At 35.6% G+C, this 19,857-nt stretch overlaps 1 protein-coding gene across 1 annotated transcript in view; it reads right to left on the reverse strand.

The window, feature by feature from the left end:
* Positions 1 to 19,857, reverse strand: part of PCCA (propionyl-CoA carboxylase subunit alpha) — a 336,620-nt gene that overhangs the window by 278,405 nt on the left and 38,358 nt on the right. Inside the window, exons 5-6 of the mRNA XM_087814252.1 lie at positions 13,700 to 13,813; positions 11,851 to 11,904 (exon numbers count right to left, since the gene is read on the reverse strand). Coding sequence (XP_087670378.1) covers positions 11,851 to 11,904; positions 13,700 to 13,813 — 168 coding nt within the window. The remainder of the gene's footprint in view (positions 1 to 11,850; positions 11,905 to 13,699; positions 13,814 to 19,857) is intronic.

Below are 19,857 nucleotides of genomic sequence, written 5' to 3' on the forward strand. Positions count from 1 at the left end.
GCTGCTGCACACTGACTCAACCAGCACCACCACACTGCAGACCTGCTACAAACCGCACTACTGCATTCCACTGCTGTTTCTTCTTCTACGTGCTTTTCTTCATATTTCACCTGCTGCTTTTTCCCACTTCTAGCTTTCAGGGAAAAAGCTGAACTTTTACAGACAACTCTTTATATAGTCCCTCTGGTTCTAGAAATGTTCTACAAGCTACAGATACCAAAAGGGTTAACAAATTATAATTATAAAATTATAACAAATTATAAAATTATAGTCTTAAAGGGAAAAAATGATGGGTGACCAAAAAAAAAAAAAAGAGTTCAAAACATTTTAAGGTTTTATTTTGTTTTGCTCCACAAGTTGTACAATCTCTTCTTTAGAGGTAGCGTTGCCCAGAAGTGAAGAGTGTAGGCAATGCCTGGGTTTGAATCCTTTCCCTGGCACTAACAGCTGCCTGACCTTGAGCAACTTGCTTAAACTCACCTTCCCTTGCTTCTTATACCTGTAAAGTGAAGATAGCACTATCCATTGGTAGGGCTATTATGAAAGCAAATGAGTTGTATGCACAGAGCGCTTGGAAAGTGCCTAGCACACAGTAAGTACTCAAAAAAGTTAACAATTTGCTAAGGGTAGAATCTCATCCATTCATATCATGGTCACAATCAACACTGTTGCTATACTCCTATTTTATCTAAACTCATTTTCTTTTTATCTTTCTCTACTCTTCACTTTTTAAAAATGTTTTTGCTCTTAAATGCTATGATAAAGGTGGTAATAGCATGAACGATAATAAAAACTACCGAGAGTCTTCATATACTTCCCTAATATAGGCCCAAAAAAACCTCCAAAGCATAAAAATTACAACACAAATTTACCATTAATAAATATGTATGGAAGACAAAACCATCTAATACTAAAAGTCATAAACAGAAATCTGGTATACGATTTTTTTATGCAAAAGGAGTAGGAAATAATAAATCCTACCAAATATTTGTTAATGTTTTAAAAATTTTTTTTAATGTATTTCAAATTAGGTTGGTATGAATAGCAGAGTTTAAGCCTCCCTCTAAAAGTTTGTCGCATGTTTGTAAACATATATAAGCAAGTCCATTAAAACTGACAAATAATTACTAATGACTAGTAAGATGGTAAACAACAGGAATTCAGAAATGAACAAGTAACAGTCCTTGACTTGGCATGAAAAAAATTTTAAGTCCAGAAAACAATGTGTGAGTGGGCTGGGAAAGGGCAGTCAGAGCAACCTTGCTCTTTCTACTGACAATGTTCCCTATGAAATCTCAGCTAAAAGAGATTTTCTGGTACCATCTTATCTAAAGAGGCCACCTATTCACCTTCTGGCAGTGTTTCTCAAACTTGTAGGGCTCAGAATCTTAGAGTTTGAAAAAATTGATCATCTCATAGAGCTTTTGCTTATGTGTGTTATATCTATCAATATTTACAGGATTAAACTAAAAAAATTTTAAATATTTAATTTTAAAAGAATAAACCTATTTAAAGTTAACAATTCGAATTTACATTTTATGACAAAAATAAATCAGGAAGAGTGGAAATGTTTTACATTTTTGCAAATCCCTAACATCCAGCTTAATGGAAGACAGCTGTATTCTCATATCTGGTCTGCATTCAATCTGTTATGATAACACACACCACGCAGCGGCTGGAAAACTCTACTGCAGTCATGGGAGAATAAGAAGGGGAAAAGCTATTATGAAAACAGTTTTTACTTGGAAGAGTCTCTGAAAAGGTCTCAAAAATACCCAGGTGCCCCCAAACACACTGGGAACCAATGCTGTCCTGCAACATCCACTTTATTTTCTGTACAGCACTCATCATGATCTGACTTTGTTCATTCATTTATTATCTACCTCCCTGTACTAGAAAATAACTGCATGAAAACTCAGGTTTTTGTCTTGTTCACAACTAGAGCAGTGTCTGGGAACTCCCCACTCTTGCCAAAAGATAAATCTCTCATGTAAATGAAATAATGGTCTCTTTTCAATTTTTGTAATCCATTCAAAATTAATCCATATCCATTTTTACCCTTTGCTAGGTTTGGTTCCTTGAATTTAAATATATATACATACACACACACACACATATATAGATAGATATATGTCCCAGCAGTGATAGCTGCTTTTCCTACTGTACTACATCATTTTTCCAAACTGTGCCACATGTTAGTGGATATTCTATGAGGGCAGGGAAGTAATGGTCTAACACAGTAACACAAAAAAGGACTTAATTTCTCAAATTATTATTCTATTATAAACAAAACACAAGTGAATCAAAACATGATTACTTCTTGTGGCAATTAATGTGTCCTGGAGATAAATTTGTCTACTTTAATGCAAGGAAACATCATAACAACATGGCATGGTAAAACCTCTTTGAGAAATGCAGTCCTATGTAACAGACCTAGCAGAAATCATAGGACCTAACAGCATCATGGCACACAAAGCATAAAAATTTTAATGTGATCCCTGGGATGGTGAGTTATTCCTTACTGCTCTAGATTAAACCCTTTGAACAAGTAAATTTTTTTGTTTTGTTACTGACATCACCCTCTGTTATATCTTCCCTCTAGACTAAGTTTATATATGTGAGAAGGGTGCTTCTTGACAAACTCTGTATGGTGGAAATGCTTGAGTCAAGATGTGAAACACCAAGGTGACCTGGGAAAAGGTAATGCTCTTAGATAGCATACTTCTATTTTAATTTGGTGCCTGTTCTAATATTAAAGAATAAAGACAAAACATTCTCTTTCTCCTTGCCTTGGATCTATCAAGTGTAAATGATGAAAAATAAAACCAGACATTTTCATAACAGTTAAACATTTCAACGACAAACTCTAAAATCCCCTCATACTGGACGTGAAAGACAGCTTTAAAGTCTCCCAGGTTTAACTCACGTCTTCTCCAAGACAACCAAATTAACCCCGAATTCATTGCATACTCTATGATAATCTGGCCTCCCAGAACAACACAGGAAAGAAAAACATAATTCTTCTGGGCTTAATGTATTTCCTTTTATATTTTTAATGAAAAGTTTCACATATAATCAGAAGTAGACAATGGTATAGTAAATCCCCAGTTATTCATCACCCATTTATTTTTCAACTGATTTTAAATTTGTATTTTCAGCAGTAGTGTAACCAAGTTATACTCCTAAATATTACGCCATTATAGCAAACACTGAGCTAATGTGTACTACCCTAGTGAAACATACTGACATTTTATATCTAATATATAAATACAGGGTGGGGCAAAATAGGTTTACAGTTGTTCATATGGAAAATAATACAGTAATTAATAAATGATACAAAAACAAACTCTTGTGTTTTGCATACTCACAGCTATAAACCTCCTTTTGCCCAACCCTGTATATAACCAATTCTGTATATCCAATATAGTTTATGTAAATTGTGGCATTCTACTCAGCAACAGCATCTCTAAAGCTGTCATTATTAATCAAAACATTTCCTTATAAATAAAATATAACAGTTAAGAAATGCAACACATAATTTTTATCAATTGATATGTTCTTATTTCTCTTAATACCTATATTCAACAACCAACTAGCATATGAAAGAGAATAAAAAGCTAAAAAAATACACACATGCACACACTCAAGGGTGCACACAAATACACCATGTAAGTATTTTGGGAAGTGAGCACACACACAAAAAGAATACTCTCTACTTAGCCAATTAGCATATCACACAGTGTTTCAATATGGTGCCTCGGGAACCTAGAAACAGTATTTTTAGATAAGGTAAGGTCCAGTCTAAAAACAAAGCCCTAGTAATCATCCCATTGTTTCTGCCTCTTCACCCACTTTAGAAAGCACGCACTTAAAAGTTTAATTTTAGACTGTATTGGGGGCAATAAGAATCAGTAACTATATGCAGCAGTGATAACGTTACTTCATTTAATCCAAGAAAATCATCTATTACCTTCACTAGAACAAAAAATATATTTCCTATTGAATTCTAAGTTTAGGAGTTACATAAAAATAAATGGATGAAAGTAAACTTTAAGAGATCACGAAGTTACTAGAAATTTAAAATAGCATTAAAACATAAAAACACACGAAGCCTTTTCAAAGTATCTCTTCTACATTTATTTTCAAAATTTCAAATTTTAACTCAGCAGCTTTTCTCATCTAACAAATAGCTAACAAGCATGTACTGAAAACTTGAGTGATGCAAAAGAATTAAAAAGCATTATTTCAGGATCTACTTGAGTACAAGTTGGGTTACTATCACCATATAATGGACAAACAAAATATGGTACATCATTCAATAAATACACTATTATTCAGACTTAAAAAGCAATGAAAGTCTGACACACGCTATAACATAGAAAACTTTGAGGACATTATGCAAACTGAAATAAGCCAGTCACAAAAGGATATATATTGTATGATTCCAACTATATGAGTTACCTAGAATATGTAAATTAAGAGAGAAAGCAGAACAGAGGTTACACACGTGCACACACTCAAGGGTGAACACAAATATGCCATGTAAGTATCTATACTCTCATTTACTAGCTATGTGACATTGGGCAAGACATTTATTTCTGAGATTGTTCTCTGTTCTATAAAACCAAGAATAAAAATAATAATATATCACAGATTGTCATTAAATGAGAATGGTGCAAGTGCTTCTGTAGGTAGATATTTCATACCTACTTTTAAGAGTCTGGAGAAGGGAAGAAAAGTTATTTCCTTATACACAAAACCTAAGTTCAGCAAATAACAGTACCCTACCTAACAAACTGATAGCCAATTGTAACACATGGGCACTCGGACTCCAGAAGAATGGTAGCAGTGGTAGCCTCTAGGGATTTAAACAAGGGTTGGGGTCAAAGATTCACAGACGGAGGAAATCTTACTTTTCAATGTATACATGAGACTTAAATTTCTTAAAATTTTAGGTTGTCAAAAATTAAAAATGTATTGTATAATAAAACCAAAGATCTGTGTCCAAAATGGAAATTCTAATATTAATAAGAAAATTCATGTACTTAAAACTAGATGTCTACAAAACACACTGTAGTAACAGTTCTCAACCTTTTTTTTTTAATTTATTGATTTAGAGGGAGAGAGGGAGAGGGAGAGAAAGAGTGAGGAAGAGAGAGACATCAATTTGTTGTTCCACTTATTTATGCATTCATTGGTTGAATCTTCTATGTGCCCTGACTGGGGATGGAACCTACAACCTTGCCATATTGGGACAACACTCTAACCAAGTGAGCTATCTGGCCAGGGCTTAGTTCTCAACCTTTATTAAACTAAGACATTTATGAATAAAAGTCATGCACAAAACATACTTCCATGAGCTACCCTGATTTTAAAGACTATATATCGGTAAAATAAGTTATATAACTCTGGGCTTGCAAGGTCTAAGCCTCTTTTTTCTTCTGCTCAAAAAAAAATTTTTTCCCCCAAATATGAGTAAATAGAGTATCACATGAATCATTTTAAATTCTAAACTATATAAAAAACAAAAATATTGTTAAATAAAATCATTGGTGTTATGCAAAGTGCTGACATCCCAGAAAACCTCAGCATATTGTTCTTGGATTCCCAAAGAAATAACCCAGAAGACTGGCTGTAAAAGACATGGACTTATTAGGACTTACATGCGCAACCGGTGGTGGCTGAGTGGTGAAGTTGAACTGCTAAGTCCCGCCCAGCCTGTGGACAGGCTGCACAGAGGGCAGCCGGTGGGTGCTACTGTTTTGCAGCCACCCTGACTTTCCCAAAGCAAGGGTTTTCTTTTGTGGTTTTGTCTGTTTGTTTGTTTATCATTACATTTTATAATACCTTATTAAATTTATTGGGGTGACAATGGTTAATGTGAACATATAGGTTTCAGATGTGGGTTTCTGTGTTACAAGATCTGTATATTGCTCTAAGTGCCCACCACTCAAAGTCATATCTTCTCCAGCTACCATATATTAAGACCCCCTTGCCTGGCCGGGCGTGGTTCAGCGGTTGAGCGTCAACCTAGGATGCAGGAGATCAGGGTTCAATTCCCGGTCAGGGCACATGCCCAGGTTGTGGGCTGCAGCTGATCAATGACTCTCTCATCATTGATGTTTCTGTCTTTCTCTCTCCCTCTCCTCTCTCTGAAATCAATAAAGATATATTTTTAAAAAAATGACCCCCTTTACCCCTCTGTCCCCCACCCCCTTCCCTTGGCAACCACCACACTGCTGTTTGTGTCCACAAGTTTCAGTTTTATGTCCCACATAAGAGTGAAATCATATGGTTCTTATCTTTTTCTGACTGACTTATTTCACTTAGCATGATACTCTCCAGGTCCATCCGTGTTGTTACAAACAACTGTATTCCATCCATTCTCTCGGCTGAGCAGTACTCCACTGTCAACACAAGGTTTTATACAGTACAGAAAACAGGGCATGCAGGGGTAGGGGAATATCCATGAGATCAAAACACTACCTGTCTACAATCCAGGCTCACATCTAGAAGCAGTTGCACTTTGGCCTTAGACAGAGTTGCTGGCCAGGTTCCCAAGGTCTCACAGTCAACTTATAGACGGCCTTCACTGTATTTCCCACAGGGTGGGAGGGGGAGTTGGGAGCATGGGAAGAAGCCCATGTTCCCATTTACCATACAATTGGCAAACTTGCTAACTACAGAATTTTAGTACAGTATTAGTTACAAAGTACTCACAACACACTTCACAGCTATAATGACACACCATGGATTACAACCTCATAACTGAAGACCAATGACCTAGCAAAAGGCTTTCTTCAACTTTCTATCCACATAACAGTCATTTTCCTACAACCTGATCATGTGTTGCCTACATTACTATTAAAGTGGGGAGACAGACTTCTATAAGCTTTGGCTAAGTTCCCTACAGTTATTTGTCTTCACTACTCGGCCATTTGAATGCTCTCACTCTTTCCGACTGAGCCAACTAGGGTATAGTATTTAAAACTGCTCTGTGCTTATGGTCAGCCAACCTAGGTCAAGTCCTGATTCTGTTACTTACTAGCATAATGTGATTGTTGGCAAGTCACTGCACCTGAGTCTCAGTTGTGTTTTATTAAAGAGTTAATATCCAACTTCAACAGTTGAATGAATTAAATAAAATCACGTATGTCAAAGTATTTGTAAACTACCGTATCATGCATATATATATATAACTATATAATTATATCAACTTATTAATTTCCTTAACAGGAAAAAATCTAAACCCCCATAATATACATGAAAACTATCAGATTAATTTTCCCAAAACACTAATTTTAACTATCTCTCCTAAAAACTCTCGCCACCCACTAAAGTAATAAATTATTAACATCTATAATGATTAAGGTGACCTGCCTGGCAATGCCAGACTTTGTGCTAAGTTCTCTATCTATGTTGTTTCTAATTTTACTACAACCCTACAGAGTATGTGTCATTCTCTTGATTTTTTTTGAGCTATTTCCAAATTTTGCTACTATAAACAACCTTACAACGACGGGGAATCGAACCATGACCTCCTGGTTCATAGGTCGATGCTCAACCACTGAGCCGAGCCAGCCAGGCTCACTGATGTTTGAAAGAGAGTGGAAGGGAGGGAGGAAGAGCGAGAGAGAGAGAGAAACATCGATGTAAGAAAGGTACATCAATTGGCTGCCTCCCGCACATGCCCCAACTGGGGCCAGGGATGGAACCCAAAACCCAGGTACATACCCTTGACCAAGAATCAAACCCATGACCCTTCAGTGCTAGGCCTGATACTCTAACCACTGAACCACACTGGCCAGGGCTACATCCATTTTTTAAATACATGGATAAGACCCAAGCACAAAACACAAATTATCAAATCTAACATAAAAATTTCTCATAAAGCAAATCACTATAATTCATAATACTGTGTTGCACTAAAATGATATAATATGGGGGAAAATACATATAAAAACCAGAAAGATAACTAGAACACTGTGAATTCCCTTTAAACCACTATCCTTCTTTTCCAGGAGCAGGTAGTTTTACTTTTCAAAGCTCTCTCATAAACTCTAAGAATTTATTTTCTTAATCCTACCAGTCCTCACAGCCTCTCACCACTGTTCCTTTATGGCTCAGGATACAAGGAGCCCAGAGGGAAAAACTAGAATGCAGAACAGTTTGAAAATAAAATTTGCTTGCTCAGCACATTAAAAGTACTGAAAATTGCTATTTATGAGGGTTATTTGTAGCTTTTTTTTCCCAATGAATTATTTAGGCAAAACAAATTAAGACATGGTTTCACTTAAATCCTGTACAGTAGGGACTGTATGTAATCTGATACTACTTGGTGTAAATGATAAGTAATAATGTCCTATAAAGGAAATTTATAAAATTTAGCATGCTTTTACATTTGGCTTACTGTATACTTTCTAAAGCAAATAATAGCATTAATTTAGGAAAATTTTCAATAATCATTTTTATTTATTGCTATTAACTAAAAACAACAATATATCAGGATAAAGCACAAATTGTTTTTCTATAAACAAAATAAACATGCTGTTTTTTAAAGAGCAATAAAAACAACAGAACCAGCCATTAATAGGCGCTAAACTTCCATATTTGATTAAATTTCAAACACAAGATATAGCATTACAATAAGGAGAGCCCCATAGTATTAAACATAAAAATAATTTCTGTCCTGGCCAGGTGGCTCAGTTGGTTGGAGCATCGTCCCATACACCAAATGATTGTGGGTTCGATTCCTAGTCAGGGCACATCCAGGAGGCAAACGATTAATGATCAATGTCTCTCTCTCTCTCAAGTCAATAATCATATCCTCAGGTGAGGGAAAAAAAGAAATGTTTTCTCCATCTTCTACCAGTCTTCCTAGCCAAAGTTTCCACTAATATGATAATCTATGCTGGAAATCAGATTTCTAAGAATATACCCAGTTTGGAATAATAACTATTAAATTTCAATAGTTGGCCACCAATCACACAAACAATATTTATATGGCATAATAAAATCTGTAAGCAACTTCATTTCACTGTTATTTCTATGGAATTTACCAACTATAATCAGATACTCCGAAAAGAGCATCTTAAATGGCATACTCCAATGGAAGATTTTAATGGTAGGAAAATTATATCCCAAATAAGAATCTTGCCATGATGCACCAAAAAAAGAGGGTTAGTTATCACTAGCTGCATATTTTCATAGTGAACAAGAACATACAGTAATACTGCCTTCTAGTGACAAAACAGTCCTTTTCATGACAAGAGGAAAGTCTTCTTGCAGGTTATTGTTTTATAATTCTTAATGTAATATTTATTTAATCCTTCCAAAACATTCACTGAACTTACTATGTAGAAATCATTCGAACAGATAACAAAAGGGAAACAAAGGCTGACAAGACCAAGTCTCTTGTCTCAAGAGGAACTTAAAATACCAAAAAAAAAAAAAAAATTTAACATAATGTGGAAAGTGGTAGACCAAATAATAAATATATAAAAGCATTAAATGCTCTAGAAGACAGAGGAAAGAGATTACTTCTCACCACAAGGATATGGAAAACTGTCTTGGGAAAGGTAACATGTGAATTGTGCCTTTAAGGACAGACAGTGGTGGAAATGTGGGAGGAGAGAACAGGCATGGAATGGGAAAGAGCCAGCCATGTTTGGAATAGCATATAGTCTGGCTTGGCTGAGGCATAGCACTGATGAAGGAAAATGGAGGAGATAAGATTAGAAAGAAAATTAGTGAGAAAGGAAGGTAGTCATACATCCTATACTATTTTCTCTAACGTGAAACCCCTGATGGAAATAATCTTTCTTATCTGTATTTGTAGAGAATTTGAACTTCATAATATTTTCTTCCCTGAATTGAAGTCATTTGTGTACTTGTCTTATTTTCCACAAGATGACTATGAGCTTCTCATGAGCAAGACCCACATCTGATTCATTTTTATATCCTCAAATGCCGTGAACATAGATACCAAATATGCATTTTTTAAATGATTAGATAAACGCATGAATGAATATATTGGCCATGTCATTTAACTTCTGTGGGACTCAGATACTCCTCTTTACCAGGAGTTTCCAAACTTTTTCTATAAAGGGCCATACAATAAACATTTTAGGCTTCACTGGCTATTTGATCTGTTACAGCTATGCAATTCTGCTGTTGTAGAGCAAAAGCAGCCCCAGACCACACGTAAATGAACGAGCATGGCTGTGTGCCAATAAAACTTAATTTACAAACATAAGCTGCAGGCCCCATTTGGCCCATGAACCATAGTTTAGAGACACCTCACCTATACAAACTTAAATTTAACACATTATATTGTACAAGTACATTTAAATGTAAGAATTATATAGAAATCACTTTCTTACATAATGACAGAACCTCAGCCAAAATTTCAAACAAAGAGATTAAAAAAAAAAAAAAAAAAGGTGGTATAAATAGGAAAATGTGAATATACTGCATAAAACCTGGTGAATCCAGACCTCTGGATAGTTCCACCAAATTTGCCCTCTCCGGACACTTTTTACCATTACCATCTGTGATACTTTAAGTCACAACCTCTTTAGGCCTTAAATTTATTTTCTGGTTTTCCTATTTTATTTTTAAATTACAGTCTACATTCAATATTATTTTGTACTAGTTTCAGGTGTACAGCATAGTGGTTAGACAATCATATACTTTACAAAATATTCTTCTAATATTTCCAGTACCCACCTGGCACCATACATAATTATTACAATATTATTAACTATATATTCTTCAGGCCTTAATTTTTAATCAATAAAGTAAATTGGTTAAAATAGGTAATTCTAAGAAAGAACTCTATGACCTTAAGAACTGTTCCAAATTAAATTATAGATTTTAAGTGAAAATTGTATCTAGAAAATGATTACATTCATAAATAATTTGAATCCATGGCAGAACAAAATACAAGTATACCACAGAAACAAAGTATAACATATCAGAAAAATAAATTAAGAGAATTTAATACCTAGAATAATTGATCTAATGAGCTTTTTGAAATATTATTCATAATCATATTTTAGTGTCTGAAAACTAAGGTTTCAGTACCATCTTGAATGCAGTTACAAATATACCTGGAAAATCAGATAGCAAATAAAGGTTAATTCACCTAACCAGGATGGTTGTATCAAGAGCATACTCAGATCGTAATAAAACTTTTCCCAAAATAGAGAATGTTATAAGATATGATCTTAAATGCCACAATATGCAAAAAAATGGAAAAAACAGCATCTTATTCTGGCTTCACATTCCAATCTCATGGTATAATAATTAATAAAATCACTGGACTCCCTGACATATTTAGTTAAAACTCTGAAGTTTTTAAATTTAAAAGTCAAAGTCCGCCTAGCCGGGCGTGGCTCAGCGGTTGAGCATCGACCTAGGATCCAGGAGATCGGGGTTCAATTCCCAGTCGTGGCACATGCCTGGGTTGTGGGCTGTAGCCGATCAATGACTCTCTCATCATTGATGTTTCTATCTCTCTCCCTCTCCTTTCCTCTCTCTGAAATCAATAAAAAAATATATTAAAAAAAAAGAAACCACTTTCTAAAAAAAAAAAAGTCAAAGTCCATGCAATAATAAACTAGGTGTCCTTCATTAGGTGTAATTAATGGTGATTTTATTTTTCCATTTTTACTCTTGAAATCAAGACAGGTTACGAAATAAACTCTCAACTTTTCACAAACTATTTTCAAAGAATTGTTCGGTCAGTTAAGATTCTCTAATTCACCACTATCCATATGTACAAAAGCAACACCATTACACTGCTTTCTGAAATAGAAATTAACACTTTCTCGTTCATTACAAACTTACCAAACATTTGGCAAATTCTTTGTTTTCTGAAAGGAATCCATAACCTGGATGTACCTTAGAAATGAAAACAAAAAACACTTTTAATTTTATCATATTGTAAAACCCTGGTAAGTAAAATGTAGAGTGCAGTCATGGATTTACTGTTCAAACGCCCCTGAGTAAGTTTCCTGCCCTCACATGGTGATCAGCTCCAATGCACATTCCTGAGTACAGACTCTCAAATTCCAAGGTACTGCCTATTTTACAATCACTTCAGGCACGCTACCTTAGTCCTAACTACCATCAGAGCCACCTGCCTCCAAGTCTTCCTGTCCACCAGCATTTGACTACCTATTCAACCCAACTCCTACTCTCCCTATTTTTTGAGGCTTACCTTGGCCACAAGTCTGAAGAATTTTCTAATACCTCGTAGATCAAAGAATTACGTTAAAGGAAATCTTTTGCAAGATAGATTTGAAAACTTTTAATTCCCTTTTTTTACAGTACCAGGAACTGCTACTTTCCAAAATCCTGGTTACAAGCCAACTAATGTATTTTACTCCTGAGAACATTAATGTACTCAGCCACTACTCAAGGAGCAGTTTCTGTCAAATCTAAAATGGAAATTTGGTTTATACTTTTTTTTTGTATTCTGAATGCTTTTTTCTTCTAATAGCTACTCTTCTTTTCCTCCTCACTCCACTTAGACATTCACCACTTCTTTATGCTCTGCTATGCAAGCCACATTGCTACAATCTCATTACACTATCCTGTTCTAATCAAGTGATTTTTGCCTCTACCACATTGGCCAAACATAAATTTAGCTACTCTGCTATCAGTCAGTACTGAATGTTTCCAATAAAAGGATTCTGCTATAAGGAAAGAGGTCAGTATCATAATTTAGAAGTAGCTACACATCCAAGATTTTTAAATTCTGAATCAAGCTTTATAAACACGGAACAGAATAATTTAAATTACCACAGCACAGGATAACAGTTTCACTCCACCAATGTCATTTTATATCAACATTCAACTAAACATCACATTCTGACAAGCTAGAGTTAAAAGTTTTGCTTTCATTAACTCTGCTAATAAACTGTAAACATTCATAATATGGGTTCATAAATTCAGCTTATTTAAACATCCATTTCTTTCAAAAGAAATGTGAAGCACTCCAGGTTAATTGCTGGAATTGCTGCTTCCATTCAATTTTAGAGATAACTCTGCATAGTTTTAACATTATATGTAAATTAGTGCTGATATAAAAACACACAACAACAAAAACAAAACACTATTTCTGGTATCAGACACCAGTCCTTCCTTAGATTCCACTTCACTCAAACAGAACTGGGGGTGGGGAGAATTATTTATTTCTCCATGTAAGTTATATGTATCCTACTGACATGATCAAACTAAAAGCATTACCAATTATATTGTTTATATTTCTGGAAGTACAACTAGGTGTACATAATTTTTAAGTGATTAAAACAGTTTAAACTGGGGTATTTTGAATCCTGTTTATAATGCAGAATTGTTTTTAATGCTCTTATTACCTTGAAAGGGTTAATACTCAAAACTAATTGGGATTTTTTTTTCCCCCTAGCAAATTTGGAAATGAACTGAAACTGCTCCCTGGTGTGAAAGCTGAATCCAGCAGCCACCTGCAGGATCAGCAACCAACACTGCCAGATGCCACAAAGCCTTTGATTTCCAGTAGCAAATTCGGCCACATTTAACTCATGTGACATGACCAATTGCAACAGCATTTTCAATCATTCTCTCATTTTTTTTTCTTTTTTAAGATACAAACTCTAGCTTTCTGCTCAGTACATATGAAACAGCTGCAGCAGATAGATTCGTTCAGACTCACAGCTTGGGCCCCGGTTTTCCTAATGGCTTCCAGGATGGCCTCCATGTTGAGGTAGCTTTTACTGGTGGGAGCTGGGCCAACACACACAGCCTCGTCTGCCATCTTCACGTGAACCTGAAGACACAAATCTCCGCGTTAGCAGCTGCTCCCAGCAAAACAGAACTAACATCATCTGCAAATATACACAACATTGCAATGACTGTTTCACATATCACTTCTGTAGTCAGATCTCTTTTTGAATATGCACTAAAAAACAACAATGGGACAAATAAGCTCAGGAACTATATTAACCAGGATTTCATTTAATACGAGCCTGATCCACTGTGTAACTAAATAACTGCCAAAATGTTCCCTACAAATTTAAGTAAAATCACAGCAAACTACAGCCTCTGATTTGGATCCGCTACACATAAATCTTCTATGAGAACTACCCTGTTACATGGAGCCAGGGCAGTCCAATATTTTAATAACAAGCACTCATGCCCAATTCTAAGCAAGCTCCCCCAGAAGTGGGGATAATTAGAGGGACTGAAGGAAGGGATGCAGTGAGTGTCCCTGCACAACAACGGGTCAGCACCAGGCACAAATTAAAGCCCGGGACTACAGAGTTCAGTATCATCACACATGAACCAGAAAATCTTGACAATCATTTAAATACTCTCACATTGAATACTCATCCATTTTACCTTTATTCCTTAAAAAACTGATATGTGCATTAAGTCCTAAATCTACCTAAAAAGTCAGAAATATATGCTCCATTTTTAATACAACTCAATCTACAATGTTTTAAATCTATTTTTGCTTAATACAGGCTAGGCATTCAATACCGAAAAGAGTAACCTGTTTACTTCTAAAAGAAATCTACTGTTTTAAAATGATGAAGCCATTCATATTTTTGAAATGGCTTTTCCCAACAGTTTTCCAATTTAAGAAACTCCCAATCAGTTTCAATTTATTTGCAAGGCGTATATAAAAACTGGACTACATACATATAGTTAGACAATTGTGATTCACCCTACTACCCCACCAAAAGTTGGCAAATACTTTTGCTTGCTGCCTCAGTTGTGAAATAATTTTTAAAGAAGCACTTTGTTTTAAATGAGATCTACAAAAAAGTAAAACAAGAAAGTCATCTTTTAGAAAACAGGTTTCTCTTTATCAACTCAACACGTATTTTCCAATTAAGTAAAAAATTTTATTATGTACTAAATGTTAAAAAATACCTGCAGGAAGATTTACAGATCAATATCTTAATATACTCAAATACATATCTGCAATTTCTTTAAAAACATCCACTTCAAGGAAAGGCAGCAATACTCACAAAGGGATCCGAAATATTCCCAGGGGCAAAGCAAGGCACTCCTTTCCTTGTGGTTGTCTTTGCCTTGTTTATTCCCAGACTCGTCTACTACCCTGTGCCAGTTCAGATCCTATTAGCAGCATTTTGTTGCTGTAACTGTGGGTTGGGGTTTTTCCTATGAGGTGGGAACTGAATACTAAACAATCCCTTAAAAAAGGATGCATGATACTATATACATAAAGAACCATAAAGATTCCACCAAAAATCTACTAAAATGGATAAATGAATTCAGTATAGTAGCAGATACAAAATAAATATCCAGAAATCAGTTGCATTTTTATATACCAATAATGAACTATCAGAAAGGGAAACTAAGAAAACAATCCCATTTACAATTGCATCAAAAAAAACCCCACACAAACAACAACAAAAAACAACACTTGGAATAAATTCAACCAAAAATGTATTAAAGATACAAATAAGTGGAAACATGTAACAAGTTCATGGACAAGAAGAATTAACATCATTAAAATGTCCATACTACCCAAAGCAATCTATAGATTCAATGCAATTCCTATCAAGATAACAATGGCGTATTTCACAGAACTAGAACAAATATTCCAAAAATTTTAATGGAACCACAAAAGACCCCAAATAGCCACAGCAATCTTGAGAAAGAAGAACAAAGTTGGAGGAATCACACTACCTGATATCAAAATATACTACAAGGCCATAGTAATCAAAACACCACAGTACTGGCATAAAAACAAACATATACATCATTGGAAGAGAAAAGAAAACCCAAAAATAAATCCACACCTTCACGGTCAAATAATATTCAACACAGGAGGCAAGAATATACAATGGGGTAAAGCTAGTCTACTCAATAAAGAGTGTTGGGCCCAGCTGGTTTGGCTCAGTGGTTGAGGGTCGACCCAGGAACCAAGTGGTCACTGGTTTGATTCCCGGTCAGGGCACATGCCCAGGCTGCAGGCTCCATCCCCAGTAGGGGGCATGCAGATGGCAGCTGATTGATGAAATTCCTCTCCATCGATGTTTCTATCTCTATCGCTCTCCCTTCCTCTCTCTCGAAAAATAATAATAAATCAATAAAAACATAAAAAGCCCTAACCAGTTTGGCTCTGTGGTTAGAGTGCTGGCCCATGGACTGAAGGGTCCCTGGGTTGAATTCGGGCCAAGGGCACGTACCTAGGTTGCAGGCTCGATCCCTGGCCCTGGTCAGGGAGTGAGTGGGGGCAACCAATTGGCGTGTCTCTCTCATCGTGATGTTTCTCTCCCCACCCTCCCTCTCTCTGAAAAGCAATGGAAAAAATACCCTCGGGTGAGGATTTAAAAAACAAACAAACAAACACATAAAAAAGAAAAAGAAAGAAAAACGCATTAACCAGGTGGGGATAAAGTCTTTATTTAAAGTTAAATCCACACTATTCTGTATATATTTTATTTCCCTCCAGTATTACCTATTATTAAAAATGCACTTAAAGTTTCACCTTTACTACTAGGTCTTTCCCAAGTACTTCAGCTTCATCTCCATTAACTGGAACTCCAATAGGACTTAACACAAATTTTGGCATTTAATCACATCCTGCCAGCAATGTCACTTAGACTGCTTTACAGATTATGTCTGTGATAATTTATATATTCTCCTCCTTGATATCATAAGGTCCTGCTAGGCTGAAACTGTGTCTTAAGTTCTTTTTTTTTTAATCTCCCCCAGCACAGTGTCATGTGCTAAAAGCTTAACTCATATGTATAATTAAATAGAAATTTAATAACTTTCATTGTTAAGCCATTGTCTGTGTAGTAGAAGTCTAACTACACAAAATTAAAGCTTCTCCAATCATAGCAACACATATGGGAACTGAGGGTTATATGGGGGGAAGAAATAAGATATATACATGCATACATGTGTATATTTATATGTCCAAAATTTCTACAATAAACATGTATCAAAAAGTAAAAAGGAGAATCCTAATTGTACTTTGACTTATCTCCTTCCAGTCTTTTCTCTAAATATACTTTTGTAACCATACTGCATATGTAATGTTGCATCCTTTTGTTTAACATCATAATAAACATTTTTTCCTGTTATCACAAACTGCTTGTAATCATATTGAGAATGTAGCTCAAAGCCTAATGTATTTTAGGAGATGGTTAATATTGATTGAGTAAACATTCAAATAAATTAAACATCAAAAGCAGGTCAAGACGCTTATGGACTTTACAAAGAAAGGCAAAACACAGCTGTTTCTAAAGGGCTAGTTGATTTCCGTTCTTCTATTTCCCAGAAACAAACCTTACTTTAGGGTAGAGAAGTTCAACAACTGCACAGTCTAGTCCAGGGTTGGTACAAGCAAAAATGCTGGGCAAAGCCATTTGATAGAAAACACTAGAATCCTCTGCTGTCTCAGTTCCCAAGGAGACATGAATGAGTCAACTGTGAAAGGATCGTTGGAAAAACTTCTGAAACTCAATTTCAATTTTGCTGTTATTGTTGTACTAAATGTGTGAGGTGATTTCTTTACCTAAAACTATTCAAGCACTACAGATGCTTTTCTGAATGACTTATTTACTTGACTAAGCTGACTAGATGTTTTTATGTTTCAAAAATTTCAACATCTTGAAAAATATAAATTCCTTTTTATATAGTTCAGTGGTATATATATGACAATCATGGAAAGTTTAAACCAAGGTAAACTAATCAATTGACTAGGATATTGCTGGCTAGTTTCAAAAAGAAAAAAATTTAAATACTAGGATTCAAATTAAAGTAGTCAGTCTTCATAAACTTTTCCAATAGGAGAGTTTCCACCCTATCTATTTTGGCTCAGTGGTCAGAGCGTTGGCCCTCAGACTGAAGGGTCCTGGGTTCAATTCCAGTCACAGACATGTACCTCAGCTGCAGGCTCAAACCCCGACCAGTTGGGGCTGGGGCAGGAGACAACCAACTGATGTCTCTCTCTCACATCGATGTTTCTCTCTCTTTCTCTCTCCCCCCTCTCCTCATCCCTCCCTCTTACTCCCTCTGAAAAGCAATGGAAAAAATATCCTCGGCTAAAGATTTTCTTTTTAAATAGGCAAGTTTCCAGTAGAGATTTTTAAAAATTATTAGTTTCTTCCTCAAGCATTTAATTTTATATTTTGAACAATTTTATACTTTAAAAAGAAAAATATTGCCCAGCCAGGCGTGGCTCAGCAGTTGAGCATCAACCTAGGATCCAGGCAATCGGGGTTTGATTCCGGGTCAGGGCACATGCCCGGGTTGCAGGCTCGAGGCAGCTGATCGATGACTCTCTCATCATTGATGTTTCTATCTCTCCCTCTCCTTTCCTCTCTCTGAAATCAATAAAGATATATTTTTTTTAAAAAAAAGAAAAAGAAAAATATTACTTGTATCAGGGTGTGTTTTTCAACTTACAGAACTGAAAAAAAATGTATCATCCTTATTGATGTCTTAAAAATGAATTTAAATGCTTGGATATAGATAGATTAAAAATTGTGCCAGAATTTATAACTTTGGATTTGTGGAATATTTCCTATTAGTCCATTAGATGCCTAAGATATGCTGAAAAGATACTGTGCTTGATTTCTATCCTTATCAAATAGATTGGATCTTAGTCTGTACTAGTTAAAAAGGTTAGACCAGATCTGGGTCAAAGTTTTTAAATACCTTTTATTCTAAGTACAGACTGAGAAAAGACAGGGAAGACAAGCAACTCTGAAGTTGTTTTCATGCTGGGAGATCTTTTGAAATCTATCACTTCGACAAGATCTGCAATCACGTGGGCATTATTTACCATGACCATGAATATTTGAGCTTTCCTCGTGATATCCTTCAATGCAGACACTGGAAGGATGACAAAATAAAGATTAAATGTGCTCCTGGCCTAAGAACAGCAGTGTCACACAATCTGACCGGGCTTCAGTATTCACCAAATCTAACCAAATTCTCTAGCATTACCGACAGACACAAATTACCCTTACAGATTGAAAAGTTAAAGAAAGGAATGCCAACTGCATCAATCATGGTTTGAAGAACTGGAAAAAGTAATTTTCAAACAATCAGATAAAATCCTATTTGTAAGGGGGGGGGGAGAACCCTTCTATTTTATACAAAGTGTCTAAAGTCTCAAGAGACATATAAATGTCAACAGACTAGCCTTCTGGCACATCCTTTCTAGAAATGTAATTTGAATCCTAGCAAATTATGATTTTTTTATGTTAGTAAATACTACATTTGCTTTAACTTCGTAAAACTAAATGTGTAGCACCATGACACATTTATTCACAATTAATTTTAGATGGCAGAATTAGGGAGGGGGGTCAATAGGTCAATAGTGCTACTGTCAAGAACCCCTGGTCTACACTTTCATATAATGTATGTAACCATAAAAATATAAAATATTTTAGTGTGGGATTTTTAAACCATTAATAGCATTATTATGCTGTATATGTCATTCTGCAAGTTCTCCTTCAATCTTGTATATGTCTTAGAGATGTCCTCTGTCAATATATAGAGATCTACCTCATTCTCTTTAACTACCAAAGAATGCCAAGACATGGCTCTACCAGTTTACCAACCATTCTCCCTGCTGGACACTTTTCATGGAGGAATCACCTAGCTGGATGGTCTTAATGAGGTTTCCTAACCGGACATCCCATCAGTTGCCCCAGGTCCCCCTTCCTGCTGTGGATCTTTCTTCCCTGGAGCTGCTCCCACCTTTTGCAGCCATGTTTTAGACTGGGGTTTTCTACTGAATGATCCTATCTCCTATCTATCTTCCAGAAATTCTTTATCATTTTCAGGACCACATTCCCCCCTCCATTTTCCATCAGA

Source organism: Miniopterus natalensis, chromosome 2 (assembly GCF_054644295.1).
Source record: "Miniopterus natalensis isolate mMinNat1 chromosome 2, mMinNat1.hap1, whole genome shotgun sequence".
Taxonomy (NCBI): Eukaryota; Metazoa; Chordata; class Mammalia; order Chiroptera; family Miniopteridae; genus Miniopterus; species Miniopterus natalensis.